Source organism: Anabas testudineus, chromosome 13 (assembly GCF_900324465.2).
Source record: "Anabas testudineus chromosome 13, fAnaTes1.2, whole genome shotgun sequence".
NCBI lineage: Eukaryota > Metazoa > Chordata > Actinopteri > Anabantiformes > Anabantidae > Anabas > Anabas testudineus.
In genome coordinates this window covers 16,658,089-16,674,544 of record NC_046622.1, presented here as the reverse complement: position 1 = coordinate 16,674,544, position 16,456 = coordinate 16,658,089, and the positions used below count along the sequence as shown (strand labels likewise).

The window sequence follows — 16,456 nt, the reverse complement described above, 5'->3', positions numbered from 1 at the left end:
CTGATTCAGCAAATAATTTATCAGATGTAAACCTTTTAAGACTCATATGTGACTTGAAATAAAAGCAGTTCAGTATGGAAACAATTGTTGTAAAAGTTCTTATATTATATATTTTTTCTACTGTACAAACAACTCAGATATGTTTTTATTAATGATTAGTTAAAATCATGACATTTGTTTGAACAACAACAAACAAATCCCCTCTATCATAGACACAATGCCAGATGTCCAAAAGCTTGTTTTAAACACAGATGTGCTAGGATTAAATTGCCAAGCAAACATGGGAACTATAGCTGAGATTATACTGTTAACTTTTGATATGTCATGAACATCAGTGCCTCTAGCTTCACAAAAATTCCCATGATGCCACATGACATGAAGCCAGTCAAAATAACAGGAACACAAAGTAGCCAAAATCCTCTCACTCCATCACCACTTCACTGTGTACTTGTGCTCTGAATGATGACTGGATTTCTCTACTCTTGTCATTGGTCTGTCATCACTGCACGGTGAAGACGTTTGTCAGGACTTGCATGGAAGTTGTGTCATAAATGCAAACACTCAATTCAGTTCTGTAAGTCGGTCACAGTGCTTTATATTGAATCTGTAAACACATGCCATTACCGCTGTTATGCTCAGGGTGTTATTTTTCATTTTATTAACATCTCCACATAGGTGAGTTTTGTCCAACTTGGAAAAAATTCAAGATGTAAAATGAATGTGCCTCACCATCATTCCCCATGGAAGATAGGATCTTTTCTCTCTCCTCCCATGGCAAGGCACTAAGTGTGGGCATGTCATCAGGAAACACTGCCCGATTACGGCCAAGAGCCACAGCTGCCCGACGACATACATGCTTTATGCGTGGTCCACGTACAGAAGTCTCTGACGAGTCACTTTCTTGACCCTGCTCACAAGCACACATGACCACAAAAAGTAAAACAGACATTTGAAGAGCTTCATAATAACAAATACAAAGACAATAACAAAGCATCACAAATGTACAAAGCTGACATGTTTTTAATGTCATTAGAACATCATTTTATTTGAAGTAAATTAAACCTTTATCTATAAACAATGTCCAATAATTATGAAGATAAACATAATGATGAAACAGCAGTGGGTTGGGTCAAGGCAATCAAGCTGAACTGAGACAGGGAATTGTTTTCCTGAAATATGCAAAAGCTGCATATAAACACCAACTCTTAAGTTTAAAAGTAGAAGAATAGTTCAGTATATTCTGCTCTAAGGACAATAGTTTCAGAAGCGCTTTCTGTATAATGTATGAAGTGAGCAGAATTCCCCTTTAAGTAACACCCTCTGTGGGACTTTCCTATTATCAAGTTTCAGTTTGAATACTAACACAGATTTCTAATTATAGCAAATATTCATAGCATCATGTCAAACTCACTCACACAATGAGAGAATAGGAGAAGATCTGTGTTGACATAGTATGGATGAAGGCAAGAAAAAAACAGGAGAACTGACCTGGACCTTGGTCTGGTCTGCAGGTTTCAGCTTACTCTTTTTTATCTCAAAGAGCTGGGCTTTCGCCTTCTTCAGCAGTCCAACTACTCGCTTGTCAGTCACAGGCTGTTTCTCTGCTTGTGCCAACATTGATCCGAGAGAGGAGACAGGGAGCTGTTGTCTGCCTGGCTGACCCGGTAGGCTTACTGTCTGCTGACCAGGAGCACTTTGTTTTTCCTTGTCATTTTCCCCATCCTCCATCTCCGCTCCTTTCTCAGAAGGTCTACCTTTCTTAGGTACACGTTCTTTTGCAGTGGGAACAGTAGAATGAAGCCCACGTGCCTCTGGGGAAGTGGTGTCAGAAACCACGTCAACTGATGTTAATTTTTTTCTCCCTGGAGCTTTCTTTGGAGCAAGAGATAAAAGAGCATCTTCTGAGTCCCTCCCATCCACAGTAAACAGACTGGAAGGGGCATTGGGGGAGCCATCTGGTGTAGAAACCTTACTTCTTTTCTCCAGATCTTTTCTCCCATCCCTCTTATTCTCCTTCTCTTTCTCACGGTTTTTCTCAGAACCCCTTTCTTTTTCCTTTGGAGCAGGTTCCTGGGGAGCTGATAAGTTTTTGTCTTTACCTCCTTTTCCACCTCCTCGCCCCATGTCCTGGGCACTGGAAGGAAAGAGAGGGAAAAGTGGGGAAGAGGCGGATGATGTTGTTGACAAAGGAGGTGGGTTTCCAGCAGCTCCCCTCCTACTATCGGGTGTCCCTTGTGAGGCCAGACCAAGAGATACATTGGAGAAGGTGCTGAAAGGAGCAGGAGTTAAGGCACTAGTGGCTAGTGGACTTGCAGAGCCCCCTGGCAAAGAGCTGGGGTTACTACTGGAGACTGATCCCATCAACACAGACATCTCAGAGGACCCTTTCCCTGAGGACATCTGGCTTCCAAACTGGCTGCTGCGTCTGGTCATTGAGTGGGAAGGAGAATGTGGATGGCCACGTAGTGCTCCAGAGTCCAATCGTCTCCTCCGTCGTGAGGTTCTGCCAGAACTAGAGGATGTCTGGTGAGGGGAGAGAGAGCCGGGGCTGCTCCCAGAAGATGACTGCAGGGTAACGGACTCAAATATCCGAGAATGGGCCTCGCTGGGTGTAAACCGTGGAGCACGAAGCAGTGGGCTGCGCTTCTGGAGGGGTGTATCAAAGCGAGACGAAGAAGGATGCTGGTGGTGGGTGTGGGAGTGAAGAGGGGCAAATAAACGAGTCCCTGAACTTGCGCCACCTGGTGCAGGGAAAGCAACTGGAGCAGCTCCCCCAGCTCCGCTCTGGGGCAACAGCCCCACATCTTCAGCTGTGAGCGGGGGAGGACGGAAGTTGTCAAATATGGGCTTACGAATTAGTCCCTCCTTGGCATATTTGGCGGAGGAAAAATACTGTTGTTCAGGGTGGGACGGGGATGTCCAGCGGAAGGTGGGTTCTCTCAGAATTGAGCGGCTTCGTTTGTCTTGCATGCTTGACAGCACTGACGTTCCAGACAGAAATGAAGGAATAGGGTGAGGCATCCAGGATGACTGTGGGTGGTGTTCACTAATAGCAGATGTACTGGAGGAAACTGACTGGGGAGGCTGCGGAGGGGCGAGGAGAGGAGGAGGTGGAGGTGAAGAAGGTGAAGAGGCTGTGGATGAAGCTTGCTGGGAATTTACAAGTGCAGAAGAGGGCATCAGAACACCTGTTGGTGGGCTGATAATAGGTTTTTTACCGCCAGTGGTGAGCCTCTCTCTCACCCTCTGACTCTGATTTCCCCGGCTAAGTCCCTGCCCTCTTCGGCCTCGTCGACTCCGCTCTGCTAACATATGCTCAGGCTCTGGCTCAGAAGGAGGGGAGGGAGGTCGTGAGCTGTGCAACAGGTTGGTCTCTCTCTCTCCTTGCGAGGACGGAGAGTGATCCTCTGCCTCTGACAAAGCCTGTGTGGCCTCAGAAGCCTGAGAGTCACATGATGAGTCATCCAAACTAGGGCTGCTGGACCGGGAAGACTCTGCAGAAGAGAGCTGGGAGGAATGCTGTGACACAGCACTTGAGCCACAAGACGCAGCACTACTACTAAATCGCCCATTGGCTGCATTGTTGGTGCTGTTGTTGAGCAGACTGGCAGCTGCTGATGGAGCAGTGGGGACAGGGGCAGGAGGTGGGGGGAGGGAGTCAATTGGAGCAGTGGTACCAGTGCTATTAACAGCAGGTGTAGTGGAAGCCAGCACTGGAGAGGTTGAAGAGGAGGTGGTGGAGGTCGGCTGGGCAGCTGTAGAAACAGATGAAGGGGTCGTTTCTAACCGTGGCATCTTCATATGTGGTTGTGGGGTACCAAAGCTGCCCTCGTCTTCAATGAACCGCTTTGGGGTTTTGATGATGCGAAGGGAGACTGTGCTGACCACAGGCATGATGAACTGCCTGATGTTCTTTAGTGGGGTCTTTCTGATGCCGGCTTCAATGGCGCCTGTCACACTACCCCCACTGGCTTCTTTCTCTAGTCGCTTCTGTGCTCCTTTCTTAGCACGCTGCAGAAGCTGTTTTGCAATGGTTGCATCAGTGCGTTTAGAGGAGGGGACAATTCTAACGGGCTTTCTATGGCGAGGGCTTTTTCTGAGGCCCATTGTCCTGCCTGGTTTTGAAGCACATGGAGAGGCAGGTAGATTGGCAGGGTCCTGGTCCTCAGCTCCATCCACATTCCTCGCCATGGGCTGCTGGGGAGTGTGTGGTTCTGTGCCCCTGTCACCACCTTTGACTCTAAAAGTCTTGTGTTTCCCTTCCCCACATTCAACAGAGGTAGACAGCTGTGCAGCAGCAGCAGCAGCCGCCGCCTCTGCCTTTAGCCGCTCAGCCGAGGGAGGCCGCCCCCGTCTGCGGCGGGGTACACCAGGCAAAGTTTTGAGCCGTGACTTGAGAGGAGCAAGTTTTGTCGCTTTCAGCCTCTTCAGGTTTGTAACTTTGGATTCACCCCGCCCACCTTTGGGGAGCTTTGCCTCAGTGTCATGTGGCTGACCAGAGGCCAGTGGCATCCTTTTAATGCCCTTTCTGTCTTTGTCCTCCTCTGTGTCCATAACCAACTCGGCCCCAGTTTGATTACTGATGTCACCTGCTGCATGGTTGCCTGTACTCCAAGCTTTCTTGCTACCAGAAGATGGAGGTCGACCTCTTCTCTTTTCACCGGTGCCCGGTGGCCTCCCAGGCAGCCTTTTCAACTTGTCAGCTGGTCTTTCAGTGCCCTCCAGTTGTGCCTGTGTGGGGGAGGAAAGGGTGGAGGGGGAAGGTAGACTTGCAGCAGCTTTCTGGGCAGCAAGGGCCCGTGGGGGTCGACCTCTGGGTTTCTTTTCCTGTATAGGTAAGCCCACTGATAAAGCCAGAAGACAAAACAGGACATTTAGTCAGCATGGGAATATCAGATATGGATGACATGATAAAGAGACATCTGATGACAACAAAAGGTCCCAGATAGTACTTTTATGTAACTTTACCTGAACAGGCTGTTGTAGGGCTCTGTACTCTTTTCTGCTCAGCAACTGTTCCAAACCCTCTAAAAGCTTCATCCTACAAAAAAATAAATAAAACAATCAATGTTTTGTGAAAACACACATTTTGTAATACAGAATAACTACATGGAAGAAGAAAGGGTTGGTTAACAGATCAAATTTATAGCATCCATTATGGTACATAATTGCCAGTTGGCCTAGATGCGCAACACTTTAGCTATTCTTGAAGTTAGAGTCAAATGAAGACCATGGCTTTAAGGCTATAATGATGTGCTCAATCTCACTTTCGGCTGCTGGCTTACTCTGGTGCTCTCATGTTTCTCTGGCTTTTGGGATGACAAGTCTGCAGTTGGACAAGGCTCAAACCACAACAGACAGTCTGAATAGCAAACATCCAAATCTTAGCTGGTGACTAACCCATTGCACTACATTCCTGCTCCCTGAAGGAACTGTAAAATGCTAAGGTGGTTGCTCATACTCAAACAGACAGAAAGACAGCAAGAGCAAAGACACACTAATGACAGAGAGGCCTATTTTCATGTGAGCAGCCCTGTGAAGATACAATGCTAATTACACTTAACCTTATGTATTTTCCACTGATGTGGAAAAGGAAAGGCTGTGTTGTAACTAATGTTTATCATCTGTATATGTACAGTGACCACACACAACATCTTAGATGAAGCTTATCAGACTTTCAAGATTCTCACTCTTGGACAAACTTTCATTCTTTACTTTGACAGTCTCATTGTACTAACAATCTAGCATGGAACATTAAAACCCCTACATTACTGTAGATGCTGACAGACATTGGGCAGGTTATCATGTTACCTTATTAATGTTAGCTGTTTAGCAAATTAAGCTGTTTGCCCAGTGATATGCTTTGCATGTTAGCATGTCGATAGCACCATTTAGCTCCAAGAAAGCTGAGGCCGACAGGAATTAGTTAATCATTTTTAGAAGCATCTTAAACTGTAAACTGTGGAAGAAAATTGTTTGGCCTGTGAGTTGTACTGAAAAGGCCTCATCAATAATTTAACCCAATTCTTCTAATAGTTAACAAGGTATTTTACTCCAATTTTAACAGAAGAGAACAAGTGTTGGATCAATAATTTGAACTACTGAATTGACATCTTTTCAACTTTCATTCAAACAAACACTTAATCATGTTAATGCGGTGCTATTACAAAGAATTTGTGAGAAATGGAGTCTAATGGTGTGTTAGCAAGCATTCAGGAACCAGCCTTGCAGATTAAACGTGTTCCTATGCAATGAAAAGATACTTGATTGTAGAAACAAATGAAATATATTACACTTTATACATCAATTATAGATTTATTCTTCATTTAATCAATTCTCTGTAACTTAATTTTAATGGCGAAATCCAGTGTAAATATCATATACTGTATGTACAGACTACACATCAATCTTTCCTCTCATGCCTCAGTTAAGTCTTAAATGTAGAAATTACAAGAGGATGATTAACTTCTTCAGGATCCTGTGTGTGCCACTACTTCCTGCAATCAGCGTGTGTGTTTAAGAGTGGAGGTGAGTATGTCATTTCATCATGTTTATTTATAGCAGTGTGTGGGGATGCAGTTGAGGTCTCGTTGGCCCAGTTTGTAGAGCAGCTGCTATCCAAGCTTAGTCCACACAAGTGTGTGCACATAACTCCATGCAAACTGATTTGCATGAGTTAAGTGTTACACACATCACAATGTGAATAACTGGCTCCTAAATTGAATCTAATTAAAGAAAATATGAAAACCAGGAATGTGCACAATCTTTCATCTGCTCTACATATAAACAAACAACAATAACAGACAGTCAATACTGCTGTTTATCCTGGCAGGCAATACTAATCTGAGCATCCTCTGCTGCTCTTAGTGCATCTTCCCCTCTTTCAGTCTCTCTCCTCACAGCCAAACCAGCATCTCTCCTCTCTGAGCAAGCTGCTGCTCTTGGTTGGTGGTGTTGCAGGGTGGAGGGGGGCGGAGTACCAACTGAGGGCTCTGACTCGCTGTGATAGTGCGTGTAGCAGGCAATGACATCACGCAGCAAGTGCACAGAGCGGACCGCAAAGGTTCATGTACATGCACACTCATACATGTGCACATTTACCTCCTCGTGTACACGTTTAAAAGGAAACCAAAAAATTAATAAATAAAAACACTCCTTCTGCACGTGAACAGCACAGCAAGATGTAAACAAGCAGAACATAGAAGTGAGAATGTGGGGGAGGGGAGCATAGGCGAGGCAAGCAAGCAAGTAAACGAGAGTGAGGAAAGGAGGAAGGCTTTGAGAGCAGGGAGAGGAGTAGAGAAAAAAAGAGACAAGGAAGCAGCTTCTTGACCACATGCACCACCAACAACAGAGTGATCACAGTCGTCTCCTGGGAGCAATGAGGATGAAAGGGGTTTGGGGTTTCAACATGCTTATGCAGAAGCTTGCCAAATCCCAATCTAAACATGCCTCCCACACATGACGAGGTTCCCCTTTCCTCCACCTTATTCCTGCGCTCTGCCATGCTTCCAAACACGTATCAGTCACTCACTGATCCCCTGCTCTTTGGCTTCCCACCTACTGGATGAGCACTAAGCAGCAGTGTGTGAAACACAACATTCACTATAACAGGGCAGGCACAAGGAGCTAACTTCAAAAGTAAACAAACACTGTATTAGACTAGCAAGGTAAAGTTCATCCTACCTTGCCTTGCAACATTTGATTAAATAGGTACTGAAAAGTTTATTATATATTTTATACATATTTTAGCATGATGCAATTTTTTATACACATTTTATCTCGAGCAGAATACTGTAAAAGATTTTTTTAATACAATTGTTGTGTGTTCTTCATCTTTTTTTTACTTTGGAGTATCTCTCACTGTGAAATATTGAGCAGTTTTACCTCCTGCTGGTGTGTCACATCCCATGTAAGTGATCAATGCAAAAATTGAAAAGGAAACCAATATGATTCATTGTGGAAACAACATTATTATTTTAAAGAGGTGCAAGGGACTGTCCCAGAAATCCACGAGACAAATGTGAATTTGGTCTGAGGTATACTTCTCTGTATTGTTCTGACAATGGCCTTGCAAAGTGAGAAAGCTAATGGGACTTGGTATCTTCCAAGACAACATTTAGAAGAAATCAAACTGATTACACACAGTGCTGCAAGGCAGCAGATTAGAGATCAGTTTTTCAGGCAGTGTATAAACAGACTTTAATCAATATGTTATTTCTTACTTTATGATTGCCTTTTATGAAGAACATTTTTATCTCGTGTGGGTTAATCAACTTTAACCACATATTAGTGCTCATTACTGAGAGTTAGTGTAAATTTAGTTTACAGGTAAATTTCAAAATTAAGAACAACTCCAAAGATTAAAATATGACCAAAATCAGCTGTAGCCAAAAAAGTAAATGAGAAAAAAAACAAAACGGGAAGAAGAACATGTTCACCAAAAAAAAAAAAGGCTTCATGTTCAGTCAACCATGTCTCTTACAAATTTCCCATCTATGCAGCTATAGCTATTGTTATAGTCCTTAAGATGTGATGATCATTTATGTTCCTTCTTTCAAAAAACATCCCTATTAATATTCAAACTTTATGTGCTAAGGTAACATAAGCTAATCTCACTGGCATAGTAAACACTTCCTGTGAAGGATGCAGAGAAAATAATCCAAAGTCTTCATTTTTAATAACATGCTTTGCAATGCTACTGTCCTGACGAATCAGGTACCAAACTTAGGTAGCAGCTGTGCAGCTAGCACAGACAACTAGTGCCATCAAGATCTTACCAGAAAGACTTATCACTGCTCATGAACTTCTTATGAGCAAACTCAGTTTCAAGTTTATACCAAAAGTGTGACTTTTTTAATGTTAGACAGTACCAAAAGCACCCCAGTGGTTTTGTTCATAACAACACATGGATGGTGCAAGTGCTGAGCACAGGCAGCCAGGGGAAAAACATTCCACAAGTCATGTATAGAAATATTTTGACTCAGATGATCAGGGACAAATTATGAGCTACCAAAAGCAGGTAGTGACTCAGAGCTTTTGGAATGAAAGGAAGAAGCATCTTAAACTAAGCTAACTTACTTTTAGGTCTGTTTAGAGAATTTAAGGTTGAATTCAAGTTATTAATTTTATAATGATATTTTTATATACTTTCAACCTTCTAACCAATCAGAGAATTTCAATTATGCTTGGTCAGTATATTTTGGACCACTCATTTATTGTAATTTCATAATTGATGACTACCTAAAACACTGGGAAAGATGTGGCAAAGTACTGCAAAGTAACACTGAGCAAAGCAGAGCAGGAAGAAGAAATGCTGGGCAAAATAGAGCGGATTAATAAAGAGTCTCATGCAGTGTGAGTTGTACATTGTAGTTTTAAGTAAAGAAAGTGTGTATACATTTTGCTTTAAATTATGACTTTTAGTGTGTTGACAAATATTTCAAACTTGATCAGGTTATGACCTTGTCGGTCACTCTGAGGCAGAAGTAGTCATTCCTACATACTATTGGGAAAAAACAACATGACCTCATTTGTGCACACAGTATGTCTCTTTCCTTCCTGGAATGTAAATGGGTGGTGAGCTCATACTCCTATATACCCAATGTGATGACACATCTATTCAAAAAGGCCACAGAGGAATTCCAATTGTCAGTACAACAAATACTATGAACAGTACAGAGCAGAAGTTATAAGTAATGGCAAAGGACATTTAAGTTAAAGATCCACTGTTAGTCACTGATTACAACATCCTGTTGCGTCCACCAGAGTGAATTACACAGTTGTACTGCTTTGTGACCCCTGACAGCTTTAAGCAAAAGGTGGACATTTGTTTTTTTAACCAGCCCATTTGCTCAGCAGCACACAGACCAAAACAAACACTTTCCAGAGCAGGACCCCTCCCCTTCCTACACCTTGCACATAAGGAGAAGAAGAAAGTCAACGGACAAAGACAAACAGATAGATTAGCACATGTGCATGCTGTCCCTCTCACTCTCACACTCACCCATTAACACTCACACAAGCTGCCAAGCAGCACCAGACACACACCACCTACCCTCCCCAGCAGGCAGCATGAATTGAAGTTCTAATCAAAATAAAGACAAAGAAGACACGCCTACTCCTGAGTGCAATAAGGGACATAAAGTCTGAGGGACACCCCTACTCCTAACACCACACACACACAAGCACACACACAAAAAGAGTAAGAAAGACGACACAATTGCCGCCTTTCTCCCCCCAGTCAGGCAACTCCTAAAGCAGAGGTGAAAGCTCCTTGCCCGCCTGCTGTAGCAGAATAAAGCCATGGATGGGAGGGTCTGTGACTAATTCTCCTCCCAGTGTTGTATCGTTGGGAGGAGGGGGGTCGCCCCGCACTCTTTGATATCCCTGCCTGCGCTCTTTCAGCCGCCCGCACTTTGTGAGAGCTAGGATAAAAGCAGACACAAAGCTTCCTGCTACAATCCACACGCTGTCTCGGGGATGGTAAGCGGGTGGGTGGGGGTGGAGGGGTCTTCCATTTAAATAGGCCAAACACCTGCTGGACTGAAGCCCCTTCCGCTCAAACACACCATTTCTCTCAAACCAGTGAGGCAAAGAGAGATTTGGGTTGATGAATCTATTCAGTGGCACTTTTTTATGAATGATTAAACACTTGTAATAACATGTGAGTGGTATAGATGCTGCAGAAGGCAAAATGTAATGGACAAACAACAAAAAGTGAAAAATTATGCAAAGACCGATCAGGTGGACACCGAGGAAGGGGTTAAAGTTATTCATTTGAAGGTGTTAAGGTCACAGATTTACAAAAAAAGTCAACGTGATTAACGGTCAGCACCAAAACAAGCAATGCCAATTTGGCCGGATCAAGAAAATGAATTCCCCACACACATACAAAAGCCAACAAATGCCTTCATTTGGACAGCAACAGCCGACAAGCACCCTTTTGAGTCACCCCAATAGGCTTAGTAATCCATTCCAAAGTGGCAGCTGTCAGAAGAAAAGTTGCTCTGCCTCTCAGACAGGCCTGTGTGTGTCTGAAGAGGATTTGGGTTTTTCTGCCTGGAAGGAGGAAGGAGGGGTGGCCAAGTGTCCGGCTGGCACTCTGTTCAGGGTTGCCCTGTGAGCTCAGCAGGCTGCAGTGAGCCTGAACAATCCTGCCCCAGGCTGGTCAGACAGGCACTCAACTGCTTCTCAATAAAAATCACAATGCTATGTCTGCAACTTCCATAGGTTTCAGGCTCCATGGGGATTTATTGGTCCAGTCTGTCTCTACACATCCTAAATACTGCTATTCACTCATTCACTGGAAGGATGGCCTTCTGGCTATTTGAAACACCATTTGCCTATTAGGATGATGCCTCATGTGCAATTACTGTTTGTAAGATCATAAAGCTGAGAAAATGTACGGAAAACTTAATGAAATCATTATGCAAGGTCCCCGAAGTTGCTCCAGAATTTTATAGTGGAGTCTGAGTCTACACATCCTAGATATCCCTGTTATATTATCATTCACTGACAGTCTTATACAGTAGGGAGGAGTGTGAAAAGCTGAGAAAGCCATATAAACGCAAAACTGATATTCTAAGTAAAAGTCTGCATCTTACAAAGACTTTAGTTCCATAGCGATTTAAATTTAAATTCTGTCTCCACACATCTAAAATACTCATATACTCTCAATTATTACCAAAATAAAGGTTCATCTGAAAATTGAGATGTTGTTTCAAATGATCACCATCATTTTATCAAAAATATAATAAAATTAGCTAATAGTTAAAATACATCAGAAAAATATGTTGCTATTAAGACTTCACTATTCAAAATGTGTAAAAATCAAGCAAACTCTGAATTTAAAAAAGCATAGTTAAATATCTAACTCGTATGTATTCAAATATTGCTGTGCTTCAACCAAATAAGTATTCCCTCTGTGCTCAGACTGGAAGCGCTAGAACTGGTGGTAAACATCCCCACACAGTGTACTCCCACTGCATTGAACGCATGCTGCTCATCATGGAGAAGGAAGATGGTAGTTCGCTAAGGCGAACACACCCCCACATCACACGGTCCGTCAAGAGGGGGCTCGTTGTTATTGTAGTCAGCCCTGCATGCGCACTGTCACTAGCAAGTCTCGTTTCGAAGCTAATTCATACACCAAACGCTATCGATGTACTCTCACTGGCAGTTCAGCACTTTAAGAGTGCGATTTTCAGTGTGCGGCTGTCTTTCAGACGCCATCTCCAAGCAATATAAACACGGTATAACGTTGGTACTAGCTACGTAGTGGCTGTGTAGAGAAGGGGAAAACATGTCCACCTCCCATTTTCCTATGCATCAGCAATAGCCTCGATGGCTAGCGTGGCGTAGTGCGTAGCATGGTAGTTGTCCTAGCTTCACACTGAACAGCAATTGAAATGATTTAGTTTTACGCATGAGCCTCGCCAACTTCAGCCACGACTCTTTAACCCGCTGCCTAGCACTATGCTGACCGGAGGTGATCACAGCAGCCTCCGGAGAAAACCTGCTACTTTAACATCGCGTACGGCAGTGAGATAATGGTGTAGTTTTAGCTGTGGGATGCAGACAGCTAGCGTGCGAGCTAACCACTCAGCTATGTTAGCCAACGTTAAGCCCCGCTGAAAGGTTGACACCTCACTGCAAACAGCTAGCCTTTGAGGTTATGCTGTAAATACTAAGCTATCCAGCTGGGAGAGACAAGCGAAAAGCAGCCTGGAAGCAAATAAAGTGGATAATTAACAACAGTTTCCCTAAGACATTGCAGACGGATGCTAAGTTCACGCTAGCTAGTTACAAACCACAACTGTGTACTCTCGCCTCCTTCAAGTTGACATGTCTTGTTTTCAAACACGTTACGAGCTATGTTGAAAGTCCCATGCTATTACAACACAAGGAAACGTCACTGCGATAAACACATGTGTTTAAATACTGTTACATCGTGGGGAAATGAATAACAACACTAATGCTGGACGATAACTTTTATTGTGCGTTGATGTTACGTGAATTTGAAGGCAACATGTCCAGCCTTGAAGGCTTCACATAAAGCTAATGTCAGGTAGCTAACTAGTCAACCAGGTGTAACAGCTTAATTACACACTGTGCGTTAGTCACTGAAAGAACAAGTGTGTGTGTTAACTGTGTTGTAGGTTGTAGTTAATACAACACAAAAGCAGCTTGTACCTACAGTGTTTTGGTCTGGCTAGCAGACTAACGTTAGCACTAGTTCATCCAAACTGTGAGATGTAGCCCGTTCCCACACTGAGTGGGGAGAAAACTTTCTTTCCAGTGGAGACAAATAATTAGTCCACGAATGTGGTAACTATTTGGTGAATGTGCCGTTTCCTAACTAAACGTAGCGTTGTGATACGCTGCAGAGCCAACTCAAAGTTAACCGAGCATCCTGGCATTGACAAGCTCGCTGAGAGCCTCACTGGGAGGAAAAGACGGTCAGCGTTGGCCACGGTAACCGTTAGCTCCACATCTGAAGTGCTGCTTACGGCTCCCCACGTTAACCGACCCCGCAGCCGCGGTAGAACCGGCGCTCTCCGGTTACCGTCAGGCTGCTCCCGTCCTGTCCTGCCCTGAGCTGAGCTGAGCTGAGCTGGGCTGTGCTGAGCTGGGCTGAGCTGGGCTGAGCTGTGCTTACCTCCCCGCTGCTCGAGTCGTTCGATTCCCCCAAAACATCCCGAAATTTCTGCAGGTTGCTACTGATAACCGAAGAGACCTGGAGTGCAGCGTCAAACCCGGGTCCGAGCCCAGCTGCGTTGGGGTGGGCTCCCGAGCCACTCCGCAGAGAGGCAGTTATCCTGATTCGGCCCGCTCTCCTCCCGGTACCGGAGTTGCTGCTCCCTCCGGGCCGAGCGGGGAACCGCCACCGACAGCTGTGCGCCATTTTACACTCTGCCTGTCTGCCCTGCGATCAGAGATACCTCGGTGGGCGGAACCCTAACCCAGCACTCCACATAAACAACCTCTAGCACAGCGCTCCGCTCTCACTGGCCGACACGGCGTTATGCATGTTGCGGGGCGGCTCCGCTGAAACCCCGACAATGCATTTTCTCAGCGGCCCTATTCAGACTCTGCATGACTGAATCAAAATCAGGTTCAGGGGCTTTGCCCGGGAAAGGAGCCTCGCACTTGAATCACAAGGAAGGACGAGGCCGTTAGCTTGCAGTGTTTCCTAAAGAAGGAAAGTGAGAGTGTTTTTGTAATCTACCAACAGACTCAGATGAGCAAGCACAGGACAAAGTGCGACTGAGGGGTCAGGGTAGCACATTGTAGGAGTTTGATCTATTAAGACAGGGGCGTAGCGATTAATTATGCACCCCTCTACACTAAGCGCCACCACCTATACAAACCATTTTAACCAGAGAAAATGTGAACATGGACGGAAGGATGCTGCTCTTTTAAAGACAGATGATCATAACAGCTGATATACAGTAGATGATGTACTGACTGTGGGTTGAAGGGTAGGTGGGACCCTGAAGAAAAAGCAAATGCACACACCTGATCCAGTCCCTGTATAAGAATATTTTGTGAAAACAACAAAACCCCTTAAGTATTTCTCTCTTGCAGACCATGTTGGATATTAAGTCAGTAAAATAAGGACACAAGGACACAGACTGACCATCTGCAGTGAGACTGTGTGAGCACTGGTGCACCCAGACCCAAGAGTGTGGAGTGACCACCAACACCATAATAACCTGGACAGTCCACAGCAATAGAGTTAAGGTTAAAAAATTAATAGTAAATGTTGGAATCTGCCTAAAATGTCCTACTGTTACATTAAATATTTTATACAAAGTTTTTTTTATTACATTGTAAACCTAATGGATATCATCAATTATAAAAGCAGACTGATATACAGCAGTTTAGGTTGACAGCCCTAATATACAGTATGTATTGGATTCTTAATGTTTATTACAAATACCGTATTAGTACTTGTTAATAACTAGTAAAATAAACAATTATGTGAATAATATTAATTAGATGATAGCAGTTATGAGGCCCAACACATATTAAACTGAGGTCTTAAAGCCATGGAGTAATTGTTATTGTACAGCAGATCTACACTGGTAGCTCTTGAAGAAGAATTTCATTTAATGTTGCTACTATACAAGTTGTTGATATATATATATATATATATATATATATATATATATATATATATATATATATATACCTGACCAAGTTAAGTTTAATAATGATTTTAAAAAAATTGATAGTTTTTTATTATTGTTTATTTATGATTTTATTTCATTAACATTTTATCTTAACCTTGTTCTAAATCAATATGAGCTACAAGGCAAGCAAAAGATCTAAGCCAGGGAGAAAGGCACTCTAAGAGGAGCTGTTTCCGCTTCATGAGGTGTAAGTGCATGAGACCTGGAACCTAGGGATGTAGTATAGATGGGAAAAAGGAGAGGACCAAGAACTGAGCTCTGCAGCATACCAGTGGAGAGGCAGTGGGAGTTAGAAACTTGCCCCTGCCAGGATACCTTGAAGGTTCGTCCAGTCAAGTAAGACCTAAGCCAGGCCAGAGCTGTACCAGTGATGCCCGAATCAGAGAGTGCAAAAAGAGGATCTGGTGGTTGATGTGTGGTGGGTTAAAGGCTGCAGATAGATCAAGTCAAATTAAGACAGAAGATTCAGCCACATCCTTTGCAGCCCACAGGGATTCCATGACCCTCAGGAGCAATGTTTCTGTGGAGCAACCACTCTTGAAGCTGCACTGGTTGAAATCAAGAAGGTTGTTCCTAGAAAGAAAGTCGGTCTGTTGATTGAAGACTGCTCGTTCAAGGGTCTTAGCCAGGAACCGAAGAAGAGAGATAGATCTGTTATTCTCCAGAAGGGAGGGGTCAAGAGTTGTTTTTTTTAAGGAGTGGGGTAAACTGGGCCTGTTAAAATGACAACACAAGGTGAGATGTGTTGTGAGAGATGTGTTAATGATTTGTGTAATGGCTGGGAGGAGTGTGGGTGCATTTGTTTGAAGGAGAGTAGAGGGGATCAGGAGAACAGGTGGTAGGATGGTTTGAGAGAAGGAGGGTGGATGCATCATCCTCTGTCAGAGGAGCAAACGAGGTGAGAGATAAGCTGTTAGATAAGGTTGGTAGTATGTCTTTGTTTGAAAAAGATAACGGTGAGCTGATGGCTGCCACCTTACTGGTAAAGAAGGTGGCAAAGTCGTCAGCAGTGAGAGAGGTGGATGAAGAAGGAGTGACTTGAAAGTGAAGAAGTGCTTCCTGGTGTAACTGGTGTTGCTGAGTTTGTTTTCGTACTCTACTACAACCTTTAAAATAGATCAAAACTTGTCTAGTTTCTCTTTTTCTGCTTGTTATCCATTTTATCCCTGATAATATGCACAGCTGTAATAATAAAAACACCCACTTTTATAAGTGTATTACATCTATCTTTGTGAAAGAAAACATTAACAATGTGTTAT

The 16,456-nt window shown here is 43.7% G+C and overlaps 1 protein-coding gene across 2 annotated transcripts in view; it reads right to left on the bottom strand.

The window, feature by feature from the left end:
• kmt2a (lysine (K)-specific methyltransferase 2A) overlaps window positions 1-13,925 on the bottom strand; it is a 32,760-nt gene extending 18,835 nt beyond the window's left edge. For both annotated transcript variants that reach the window (XM_026373945.2, XM_026373936.2), the window contains exons 1-4: window positions 13,661-13,925; window positions 4,969-5,041; window positions 1,489-4,844; window positions 730-907 (exon numbers count right to left, since the gene is read on the bottom strand). In XM_026373945.2, the coding sequence (XP_026229730.1) occupies window positions 730-907; window positions 1,489-4,844; window positions 4,969-5,041; window positions 13,661-13,906 (3,853 nt within the window). In that variant the 5' untranslated portion in view covers window positions 13,907-13,925. The remainder of the gene's footprint in view (window positions 1-729; window positions 908-1,488; window positions 4,845-4,968; window positions 5,042-13,660) is intronic.
• Between the last annotated feature and the right edge of the window lie 2,531 nt (window positions 13,926-16,456).